The sequence below is a fragment of the Drosophila sulfurigaster genome, chromosome 3 (genome assembly GCF_023558435.1).
Source record: "Drosophila sulfurigaster albostrigata strain 15112-1811.04 chromosome 3, ASM2355843v2, whole genome shotgun sequence".
Classification (NCBI taxonomy): Eukaryota; Metazoa; Arthropoda; class Insecta; order Diptera; family Drosophilidae; genus Drosophila; species Drosophila sulfurigaster.
This window is the reverse complement of record NC_084883.1, coordinates 5068225-5081231: the sequence shown is the minus strand read 5'-3', so window position 1 is coordinate 5081231 and position 13007 is coordinate 5068225. Positions and strand designations below refer to the sequence as shown.

The 13007-nt window shown below is 38.0% G+C and overlaps 1 protein-coding gene across 27 annotated transcripts in view; it reads left to right on the top strand.

Annotated features, from left to right (window-relative positions):
- LOC133844720 (heterogeneous nuclear ribonucleoprotein L) overlaps positions 1–13007 on the top strand; it is a 139267-nt gene that overhangs the window by 64696 nt on the left and 61564 nt on the right. For 17 of the 27 annotated variants that reach the window (XM_062278824.1, XM_062278829.1, XM_062278845.1 and 14 more), the window contains 2 exons: positions 7822–8004; positions 8073–8151. In XM_062278824.1, the coding sequence (XP_062134808.1) occupies positions 7822–8004; positions 8073–8151 (262 nt within the window). The remainder of the gene's footprint in view (positions 1–7821; positions 8005–8072; positions 8152–13007) is intronic. The other 10 variants (XM_062278827.1, XM_062278831.1, XM_062278833.1 and 7 more) reach the window with 1 other exon arrangement.

Below are 13007 nucleotides of genomic sequence, written 5' to 3'. Positions count from 1 at the left end.
AATTGAAAAAAATGTGTTGCTGGCTGAGAAAGTGCGCGACCGGACAAAGCTTGCAACAACGATTGAAATACGTGTCAGCGGCAGTGGCAGTGGAAAGTCAAAAGAAAAACGTGACGTTGATAGAAAAAAATATAGAAAAAAGTGAGTTCGTAAGGCGATCATAAAAGCAGTTAGCAAGGAGGGAAAACTGGCACATTTCCGGCATTGGATTGAGAAATGTTTTGCAAAATGAAATGGAAATGGAGTGGCGGCAATTGACACAGCTGCTAAAAGCGTTAGCTATGAAATATTAACACTTAAATGAGCCAACTTTGTGGAGACACAGGTGACTCGAGTGGATAGAGAGAGAGAGAGAGAGACCCATGGATATCTCAATTAAATGCTAATAGACACTCGAGCAGCAGTTGCCCGAGAGATTGATGTGTATCAGTTGCACGTCTAGCTGGGAATATTAGCTTACAAATTGGACAGACACTCGAGTAATTCGAGTCATAATGAGACCGAAGGCAGCGTACTTCAATTAAAATCAATTGCTGGATGACTTGACTTCAATTTCTGCGAACGAAATAAAAAGAATACAAAAATAAATGGAAACAAAAATATCGAAATATAGTATATATGTATCTGTAAATGGGAATCAATTAAGAAAAGACTAACAAAACTGGTTTCAACAAATGGCAACTGCAAATCTATCTGCAAGAAAAGCAAAGATCTATAGAGCATAACCACAACATGTAAAGTGAAAGTGTGTTTGGCTTTTAAGCTATAATAGATGCTGTGCTTTGCTTTGCTGCTGTTGCTGGTACTCAATATGCATTGTGTCGTAATGTATTTGCAAGTATTACTTATATATGAATGCAACACGAACTTTGCCTTCAAAACTGGCCACACCAGTTAGCCAGGCTGTCAAGTGGTTGGCTAACATCGGCTAACGGCACATGGGAAGCTGGTTAAAAGCCAAATGAAAGAAGCAAGGCAATGACCAAAAACGTAACGTTGAGTCTGAGCCTGAGACCGAAAGCAAGACCGAGAGTCCGAAGGGCTCTCAGTGGCAACCTTTTTTATTCTCCTCCTTCTTTTTTTTTCTTGTTGTGTGTTTTGTTGTTGCCTCCGCTGCTGCTGTTGCAGTTAGCCAAAAGTGTTGCAAATTACTGGCAAACCGGTTTTTAAGGGGCTTTGTGCCCAGCAGAAATGGGTCAATAAGAAATTCAAATGCAGAAAAAACATCAAGCAAACTGTGCACAAAAAATAAAGGAGAGAAAAAGAAATTGAAGTGCAGCCTGTTGAATTTGTGGTTGCGCCTTCGAGGCATCGCGAATTCAGGCACACAGTTCATTGACTTCTGAAGCTGTGTCCAAGGCAGACTCAAAAATTCAATCGAAATTAGTGCAGCGAAAAAAAAGGGAAGCAGAGGAGGGAGAGGGAAGAAGTGGAAGCCAAGTGGCAAACGTGTTTCATCCGGGCACAATGCAGCTGCCAAGACAAATGGCATATAAAATATCAAGGCTAAAAAGCTTTTGACTCGCATGTTGATGATGATAATACCAAGGAAATGCAAAATTTATATGACCATGATTTAGCAAGCCATCAAAAAGCGTTAAAATAAAATGCAGCTTGATGGTAATTCGTAGTGTTAATATTTAGAACAGGATTTAGTAGAATGTGTTTCAGTCTTTTATGATTTAAGTTAGCAGTGCTGAGTTTATGGGAAAATAAAAACTATTCAATGAAAACTAATGCCATTAAATGCGCTAATGATAATAACTGAAATTCGCAAACATAAGCAGCACTTTGCATAAGGTTTTTATTATGTTAAGCTCCATTAAAAACTAGTAAGGCAAACCAAGGCAACCACGTTCGCATTATAATTTACACAGATTTTATTTAATACTTTACTTACTAATATCAGATTAGTAGACAAAATAGTATTTAAATGTATTATATATAATACTATTTTAATTTCAAATAATTTCAAACAGAATTAGTAATTTAATTGGATTTTAGAAAACAAGGAAGAAAGCTTCATTTTTAATAAAAGGAAAACAGTGCGGTATTATTCTTAAGACATACCAAATTAAAATACCGAAGCATTCTAAAGAATTCCGATTTATATTACCGAAAATAATAAATTATACTATTTAAAAATACCGAAAAATACTAAATATACCTAATGCTACTATTACTCATTACTTTCAAATTATACCAAAGAGTACCATATTGTCAACCAAATCCAATACTATTTCAACTTTTCTTTTGCCTGTGCTCAATTTCAGCTTGTGTCATTAAGAAATATATGTACTCACATTTGGTTGAAAGATTGAACAATTTTCTAATGTGTGCGAAGGGTTGAGCATTTAAACTTGGGCAATGTATCAACTTTGTGGCATAGTATTTTAAGAATATTATAAAAGCATTTTGTGTGTTGTTTAGCCTCTCGCAGTCCGTTTATTTTCGAGACAAAGAGATGAGGTTGTCAGATAGTCGACAGGCTAACTAATGGCCCAACATGACATAAATCGCAATTTTTATGACATTTACTCGTAAGTGATAATCAAATAAACGCACAAGCACAGCTGACCACTAAAATGTTGATATTAGAACTAAGCACACAATATTATTAATATTTAATGCGCTTGGCCAAAAGAAAAACAAAAAAAAAATAAATAAAAAAAAACCTGCACATTTTACGAGGAGGCATTTTTATCAGCGTCCCCAAACAATGAAACTGTACCGAAAGACACGAGGTGTGCGGTGGAGAGTGTTTGGGGTATGTGTGTATAGAGCGATATGGGGATGGCAAAGGATATGGGGATGGGGTGGCAACTCTGGACGTTGACGGACCTGGAAAGCCGCTTAAATTGTTTGCCTGTCGGCTGGACAACGTTCGGTAGCTTCGTTTGTTGCACGAGCGTCCGTTGCAATGAGTTTCCGTTGTTATTGTTGTTGTTGTGGTTGATTTAATATTTAGCACGCCTGGACAGCAGGTCTTGGGGGCGGAGTGCAGGGGAGAGGAGGAGAGACTGGGGGTGGGTGGAACTGCCTTAGTAAAATTTTAATGCGCTTTTGATGATGGCCATAAAATGGCAAACAAAATGCATGTGGGCGTTCTGTGGGGGGCGTGGCATTGCATGTGGAATCTCTGCGCTAGATAAAATATTAATTTATTTTTTTCGGTTTTTGTTTTACTTGTTTTTATTCTGGTTTTGTTTTTTCTTTTACTTTCGCTGGCCCTCAATACCAACGCTCTCGTTGCGTTGTGTCCTGCGGACATTGCAATGCCTCATCCAAGTTATAGTGCCTTATAAAATTTTACGTATGTATCCTGCCCGGCACATAGCTCTTATTTTTAAATAACTGTTTCGTGTTTTGCCACAGTTCCCCTCGTTTTTATCCCCCGCTAGCACACTTGTGTGTTATTAATATTTTCATTTTGACGCGGTTTATTTGCCTTTTCGCTTATTTTTCCGCTGTTTTTCAGATTTTTCTCATGTTTTGTTTTTTGTTTTATTTCAACGCCTTTTTGCATTACTTATGTACTGTTTATTAATTTCAACATCCAGCGCGTGTGGCATGTTTAACTTTTTTATTTGCCAGCAGCAGTGGCAGCTGCTTGACAGTGGGTCACTGAAGTTTTCGACCAGCCAACTCATACCACATAATCTCTACATCGAGTGTGTGTTTATGTTTTTCTCATATAAATGAAAATGCTTTTCATTAAACCTTGTTGTTTTGCCGTCGTTCATGCATTTTTGTTTTGATATTCCATTTAATTTATGGCAAAAAGAGTGCCGAAAACATTTGCATGCCAAAAACATATGAAATTGATTTAGAAGCTCATGTTTCCTGCGTTTCCGCTAAATCCAAAGAAATGTTTTTTTTTTTGTGTTCAGAAAGAAATACGATTTTTTAATGACTTTGAATAAAAAATTTGTTGATACTATTTAGAGGCACGAACGTTTCAAATGTTGTGTACAACATTTAGTAATAACCGATTAATATTGTATTATTAGTTTGGTACAAAAACCAATTTGTTTTTTTTTGTATATTAGTATATTATTTTGTCGAAGAAATGAATCTGTCCAATGAACATTTAGTATTTATTTGGAAACTTGACTTTATTTCAACCAACATAAATATACATATTTTCTATTTGATAGTTAAGTTGTTAAGGCTAAAGATTATTCTTTATTGCTATATTGCTGCCCTATTCCATCGCCTAAGTCAGCGGATGTATTATTTATTAGAAATTCGCACCACATAATGGCCAAAGATTAATATCAGCTCACTCTCTGCTGTTTTACGAGTCACATTTTCATTTACTAGTCGACACTCGACCACAAGCAACAACAAACACTTGGTGGACACACACTGATGTCTGTCTAGTGATAGCAAGAGGGACAGAGGGAGAGAGAGAAGGGAGAAATTAAAGAGTGTGTTCTATTACTTAATTATTAATAAATGCTGCTTTAGCCTGCTCATCGCTTCGCACACATTTAACGTTTGCCAGCTGGGCGAGAGTTGTCCACAGCGTTGCGATCTAAGATAAACAACTTGCCACAGCACTTCCCCCTCCTCCCTTCACCACTCTGTTTGCACCACCGTCCTTGGGAACCACAGAACTTTTCTAATTAGTTTTTGTGCACACTGCGCTTTATAGTTATGCATTTTACTTCTTGACTGTGTCAAGTTGCAAGTGCTTGTGCAGGCGGAATGCAAGTGCAAGTTTTGCACTCATTCTGCATTTATTGCAAATTGCGTCGAGCACAAGAGCGAAAACGAGAGAGAAAAGTAAAGCAAAGTATTGCCAAGGCAGCTGCTGGACATGTGGGTGGCAAGATGTCTGCAATTATTGTAAATGTCGCAATTATCGAGCCAGTTTCAGCAAAGAACACAGAAAAACACACAGAAGTAAATCGAGTCTTTTTAATGAGTGCTGCTGCATTGAACGACCTTTATAGATAAACATCTGAGAAGTTATTCAAGAAATCATTTTATAATGTTAATAATTTGGAATTGTATTTTATGTACTCCATGGTATATTTTTAAATTAATGTATTTTAAATGAATAGCATGTCGAAATACCAAATTCAGCATTTGGTACATTTTAAATTTTTTTTGGGATTTTAATTAGGTACATTGTGTCTATAATACGTTTGGTAAATTTCGACATATTTCTTTGATATTTTATAACGATAATACTGTTCAATATTTCAGTATTTTTTTATATTTTAATTTGGTATATCTTAACAATAATACCGAGCTGTTTCGCTTTCATTGTAAATCAGTATCTCACCGTCGAGCACACTCGACTGCAGATCTCTTTCGTGTTTTTATATCGGTTGAGAGCATTTTGATTGCTGTAAAGTGCGATAACGTTATCCTCTTGACATCTGCTCGTTGTAAATTGCAAAGGTAATGCTAGGCAACGCTAATTAACCTTTTAAGTTAATTTCAGTAGTCATAGCAAAATATCGCGATGGAAAAGTCTGACAAGTAAGCGAAGACACTAAAGTGCTTTTATTACAAAAGCGATCAAATATCCACTTGAAAGTAAACAAAAGCAGCCCAGTTATTTTTATTTGTTCTACTCATATCCCACGTAGAACACGTAATACTTAGTAAACAGGCTTAAGCAAAGCTGTTGCAAATTTCCCCAGACTAAATCTACGAAATTGAGCTCGCAATTGACTTTAAAATAAATTGCTGCACAAGTGGCGAGGAAGAATGTTTACCGTAACAAGATACAAATCTTTTTATAATTTAAATATAAATTCTATATTTCCGTGAATTTGTTAAGAATCAAATTAAATCCATTTCCTGTTCCTCCGGCTGCTTCCCGATTGCTGTTAATCTTCACTTTACGCTAAGCCAAGATTTCCCAAAAGAAATATAAATACAAAATGAAAACAAAAATTTCTATAGGCCGCCGCTCTGAATGCCTTTATAAGCCACTTAATCAAGCTTTCCTTCCACTTTTCCCGCACTCCCCCGACTCGGAACTCGAACTCGAACCATTTTTGGCAGCTGTCAATTACCGCCTTAGCACCCGCCACCTCTCTTTGCCCCTCGCTGTCTGCCCCCATCATTGGGTATTGGAAAATCTGTGCAAACATTTTCAAGCGAAAGTGCAAAATTTGATGCGCAGACTTATCGATGAATTTCCATGAATAATAAATATTTTTAGGCACAGCAGAAGCAACTCTTAACAAGATTTACGCGCTAGGACTTGCCAAAGACAAGAGGCAATCACAACAAGTTCATTCCTCCCCCCCTCCCCTTTTGGTGGAAAACTTGTGCAAATTGAACATTTAACCCATTACAGCCCCCGCTCCCCGGTAGCCGATGCTCTTCTCTCCCTTTCAAATGAATAAATAGAAACTCAGCGAAATGAGACGATGCAAATTTACAGCTTAAATTTAACATAAATTTCCATGCCAACAGCAGCCTCATTATAATTTGCCATAAATTAACAAGCTGCCACTTCCCCTTTCCCATCGCCACTATTTCTATATATATAGAATATATAGTATTAGTATTGGGTATTATGTATTTTGTAGGTTTTTGTTGAGGACTTAAGACATGTTTGGCTCGCGGGCGTCTGCTGCAAAACTCATTAACGTAATTTTTGGAAAATTTATAAATGTTAATTGGAAAATGCTCTCTTGCCTTTGGTCTTCTTGTCTCTTCATCATAAAGCTCAAGTTCTTGCACTTGGCTCTTTCTCTCGCTTTGTTTCTCTCTCGCACTCTAGACAAAAACTGCTTATTAAATTATGCTAATGAGTTTTGCTCGCGCCAACTGTCAGTGAAATACCAGCAATTTTTCGTTTTTCGGGGGCAAACCTCGAGCCAAAACCGTAAGCCAACCAAACGAAAAATTCCAATTATAAAACGGCAGTTGAACAAAAAAAAAGTAATGAAATTGTTTAAGTGTCGTAGGCGGAATATTGAATACTCTAGATTATTAATGAAATGAAATCAATTGAGTCAAAAAATAAAATCAAAGTTGTAGTAAAAATAATAAATAATAAATAAATAAATAAATAAATAATAAGTTCTTGACATTTTCAAACTATATGACTACAAAACAGCTTCAGAATTGAAGCTTAGTTGTCAATTTAAAATCATTTTATATGAATGCAGTAGTATATCGATATACCAAATATAACTTTTAGTATTTTTCGGTATTTAATTTGGTATATTTTAGCGATATTATCGCTTACTGATGTACTATATGGAGATATCGAATAATGCTTTTAGTATATTTCAGTATTTTTCCGCATTGGTTTCTTTTTATAGTAAATCATGGCACTGTAAAACTTTTTAACTTTAAATAAACCTAAGAATTCAAGCTTAAACGTAATCAATTATTATATTAAGAGACTGTGAACATCATTGAAATCAATACAATAAATTTATGGCTCTTTGCTGCCAGCGAACTCATAGAACCTGCTGCACAAAGAGTATGAAAGCTGGCCGGAAAATTGGTCAGACAGAAAATGTCAAGCACTCAAATGTGAAAGGGAGACAGAGAAGGAGAGAGCGAGACTGCGAGACTGCATTCATTGCAGTTTTTGGACTGCAGTACTGACTGTGCAGTCCTTTTTGCTCGTTTATTAATTAGTCAGAGGACAATGCGGGAGTGCACAGGAAGGAACGGGCAGTCAAAAACTCGTTGCCTGGAATTTCTGGGGTTTTTGTGGTCAAAAAGTCCATTTTGGTTTGCTGCATATGACAGTTGACCAGAGGATTGTAATTTGCTTTAACGTATAGTACTCAATGTCTGACGCTCCGTTCTACGTCTTTGTTTTTGTATTTGCAGGATGTCTTGCATAAAATTTGCAATCCACATGGCCAAGTGCTGCGCATTGTCATCTTCAAAAAGAATGGCGTTCAGGCCATGGTCGAATTCGATAGCCTCGATGCGGCAACACGTGCTCGCGAGAATCTCAATGGAGCCGACATCTATGCCGGTTGCTGCACTCTAAAAATTGATTTTGCCAAGGTAAGTTGAAACGACGCTGAAGAAAAAACAATCAAAGCAATTACATTTATAAATGATATTCTTTGCAGCCAGAGAAATTGAATGTTTATAAGAATGAAACAGACACCAGCTGGGATTATACCCTGAGCACAGGTGAGATTCAACCAAGTGCGTTCACATTTTTTACTATATCTATTTCTTAATAGTCTATAAGTATAAAAAACTACCTACTATGCACCTCTACATGGAATACTACAATTATATTTCTACTATATATAGTATTTATATACATATTTATGTATATGTGTATACATATTTATGTACATATCTATCATGAGAATACAACACAACACAACGAATGCATTGCCCATACAAACACACACATATACAAAACACAAACACTCACTTACTCAACACACACGCACACACACACACACACCTGCTTTTTATTGCCCACATGTGGAGAGAGTTGTAAAAATTATAATCATTGTACATGTAATTGCAAACCATATTTTGCCAATTAGTTAGCTCTCTTTTTTTTGGTTTTTTTTGTTAGTTTCGTATTTTTACAAGCATAACTTTTAGGAACTGAAAAGAACTTTTAACTTTATTTTTTAATATGAACTTTTTCAATTGCCACACACACGCAAACACACAATTTTTATTTACATTTTTAATTTATTTATTTACCAGCGCTTAAACTTTGACACTTCAGTGTGTATTTAATATGCCAGACTGTGTGCGCGTGTGTATAAAAGAGAGTGACTGTTGGGTGTGCATAAAAATTGAGTGCTGTGCATAATAATTTAAGCTAGAATTTTTAATTTTTGTGAATTTATAACGTGGCGTATGCGTAATAATCCCACGCAGAGAAAAATTCATTTTCAGCAATATAATATTTATTTTGATTTTCTTTCGCATACTTAATATCAGTCGGTGCGTATACTTGATATGCGTTTGTGGCCGCCTTTAAGCCTTTAACAGGCTTTAAGCCGCTCTCTCCTAAGCCAGCTGTCTCTGTCTGAAATCTAGACTGGCTAATTGCCGCACCAAAGCATGTCGAGCTCAAAACGCTGCTGACACATCAGCCACAAACAGCAAACAACAAGAGCAGCACATCAAACATTAATGATACTCGAGTCAGCGAGCAAGAGCAATGCTAAAGCAAAAGCAGACGCATAGGCGAGCAACCAACGCCCACATTGGCCACATCCAGCACAACTGCACCTGGCGCCTTCAGCTCTTCTCCTCCTCATTCATTCAGTGTCGTGGCACATGTCTCACTTTTATGACAGTCGACAAAGTTGCGCCGTTAAATGCCATTTTTAATTTTTATATATTTCACTTTGAATAAAAATGAAATTAAACGCTGCGCCGGTTGTTGTTCTCATTATAGTCGCAGTCGCAGTCGCAGCCGTTGTCGCGTTGTGTTGTGTTGTCCCAGACAGCAAGGCGGCAACGTTGTCGGCCAATTTGTGTTTGCTTGCAGCACAACTTCAAAAGGCCGACAAACTGCAGAAATCTGCCACGTTCCCGCCTCGTCGCATGTTTCGCTGTGACAGGCCAACGCACCAATGCTGCAAGTGTCAACGCAGCAGCAACAACTGCAACAGCTACGACAGCAACCACTGGCTGGAGTAAGGCCAAAGCCACAATAACTCAGACAGCGATCCAGTGTCATATTTGGCATTGTTGTTGCTGCTGTTGCTGCTGCTGTTGGAAAAAAGCCGACAAACTTTTGGCTGTTTATCTGGAATTTATCTGCTTGTCGGATTGCAGTTTTTGTTGCTTGCGTTTGCATGAGCAACCAAACGGACACAGAGGCACAGATAGAAAGAGACGGAGGCTAGACAGTGGCAAGTGTCTGCTGCACTCACAGTGCTCTTTTCTGTGTTTGTTTGTGCCACAAAAACGAATACGAATACGAATGCGAATGCGAGTACGGAGCCAACTCCAGATCGAGTTGCTGCTGCTGTGTCCTCTGCCAATGAATGGCAAAATGAATGAACTTGGTGGACCATGCCATCCATGCACCTCGTTTCTTCCTTGCCACATTATGTGGGCGTGTAAATTAGGCCTGGACAACACAGGCCGAGAAGTGCATAATGAACATGCCAATTTGAATGTGGCCATTGGTGGCGTCACAATTCTGTTTGCCGTACCATTTGTGGCAGCAGGAGCTTCGCACTGTTTTGCATTGTGTGTGCTTGATGCGTTTTACTACTTGGTTAATTGCAAATTGCCTGGAAAGAGACTGAATTTCTGATATGTCAGTCACGGATTGTGTGATAATTTCAAGCTGTTGACTTTAAAAAGTATGAGACATAGTTTTTATCACTAATTATTGTGTTTAACAAGTTTTTAATACACAATAAATTATTAATAATGCATAAGTTAGTAGACAGAACACCTTCTAAATGTGTCTTCGCTTCTTATTTTACATTATACATTATGTATATACTTATCCTATATGCTAATTTCATATTGTGGCAACTATATTTCATTAGTCAGTGCTGCCAAGGAGCCAGTTGTGGCTTGCGACCTTCGACCTTCTTCGAGGTATGACAGGCATTATAAACGGTTGTGCTGTGCTCTGGTCAGGCCAATCAATAGAATTCATTAAAATCGCTGCTGGTGACGCTGCCACGCCCCCAACTGCTGCAGAGCCATAAATTTAACATGAATTTATTGCTTGAGCCCTCCAACAAAGCGAAATCGAAAGCAAAACGTAACGAAACAGAATGAATGGAAAGCGATAACAAGTTAAATATGAAGTGAAAAATGCAAACAAAATATTTGCATAAGATTTTCAGTTGGGGGAACCGCAAGGCAATCGATGTAAGCGACCAACAAAAAAAAACTGTCCTGTTCTGTTCTGGGACAAATACTGAAGCAATTCACAAAGTGGCAGCCCAACAACTTGACTACAGTTGAGAGAGAGAGAGACAAAGAGTGAGAAACTAACCGAAAGTTTTGCAGCACACACAAAACTTCATCAAGTATACACCAAAAAATTGTGGTATTTGCATTTGCCAACCGTCAGGGTCGTTTTATTCACCTCTCTCTCTCTCTCTCTTTACCTCTCTCACTCTGACAGTCAGCTGCATATTTAGTGGGATCCCATCTATCAAGGGGAGCTAGAGGTAGTTGCTACCTGCATAGTTCCAGAGGGTTTTGTGCCTCGAGTCACTTTACGTTCATTTTATCTATGTGCGCCCGCGTTTTGTTAATTTTCCACTCATTTTCTATGGCATCGTCTCCTCCTCCTCCTCGCTGCCTGGCTGGCTGCCAGTTCTTGCCTTTTGCGTCTTGCGGTTTTCATTGCGCTTCCCGTTTCGTCCGTCGGTCGTCGCCTGTCGTTATCCTTGCTAGCTTGCAATATAGCTCTTAGATGGATATGTATTCTTATGCTCATCGCATTTGGCTTGCCTTGTTTCGTGTTGTCACGCAATACTTGCCACGGCTTCTTTGCGGCCAACCAAACTCCCCTTTCGGCTTCTGTTGTCTCTCCATTTGACTGCAAATTGTTTTTTATTTTTCTCTCTCTCTCTTTTTTTAGTTTTAGTTTCAGTTTAAGTTTGAGTTTTATTTGTAGTCAGTGAGTGAATTGACTTCTACGTTGCTTGGTTGGCTTTTCTAGCCCAAGGACGTTCGATTTTTCAGTGTTTCGCTTGACAAAACGTATACGTAATGCGCTTTACTTCGTTGTCCCCTTGATTCAATACTAACTACTTGCAAAGCGACACTTGCTTGCTGTTTTAGCTGCAAGGGGCAGCTAATTGGGCACGTTTAGATAGCTGTTCGAGTTTATTGGCATCACTTTTGTGACTGGCAAAATATTATTCAAATCGGTTTTCGCTTATTTAACTTTTGCTCTACGTTTCATTAATTAATTGCCTCGTCGTTGCAGGAAGCAAACACGATCAATCAGTATTATCTAAAGCTGTCTGTGCCAAAGTAAAAGCAAACCGAGCGACCGGAAAGAGCTCGTAACAACAGCTGACATATGCGCCATGTTGTGCTATTATCGTATCAGTTAGCCTGGCCGTAAAAAAAATTTGTAAGCGCCCCCAAAACTATGCTATAATTAACCACAAAATGCCAGCAATGTCCTCAGCGGCACGTTGTGCTCTTAGTCCATGGTGGAAACCACAACAGAGAAAGAGAGAAAGCGAGGGAAACCTGCATTGTAATGGCTGTCATTATTTATTTATGAATGCATGACAATAACAATAACAAAGCACCACGAAAAATATGGAATCGAGTCTCTGATATGTGACTGCAAGATACTCATTGGCATTTAATATGCTTTTAATAGTTCAAATAAAATACGAAAATAACGTAAAAGCCCGTTTATATACGACCATTTCTTATAGCATAGTAAAAGATATCTTAATACAAAATATTACGTATACGTTGCAGTGTAGAATGCCTCATGATTTACGATAGTCGCCGCGGTAATTACAGGGTATGTCAGGTGCTGCCAGACGAAACACAAATTTCAATAAAACAAAAGGAAAACAACAAAATGCCAAAAGTCATCAAAAGCAGAAACAGAAATAACTGTAAGGCAAACCTCTGACCCCTGACCAAAAACCAAAGAAACAACCAAAAAAAACAGAATGAAAACAAAACACATTAAAAAACCGCATAAATAGAACCATTTTGAATATGGCAGAGAGAAGGGAAAGAGACGACATAAAACATGACAAAACTATTTTACTTTTATGATTAAATCATGCATGAGTGTGTGTGCGTGCCAGAGTGTGTGGTGTGTATGTGTGTGTTTGTGTGCGTGTGAGTGATGGGGGTGTATAGGTGATACAGATAGAGAAACAGAGAGAAGGATTCAGGAATTGAAAGGTGTTCCTTGCTCTATTATGTGGCATCCAACTATCGAATTAAATGCGCATAAATAATTCATATGGGAGCATAGCCATATATGCAAATGACAATGGCAACCCTAAAACGTTCCGTTGCGTTGGCAACCCTGTATGTGTATGTGTCCTGTGATTTCAATTATG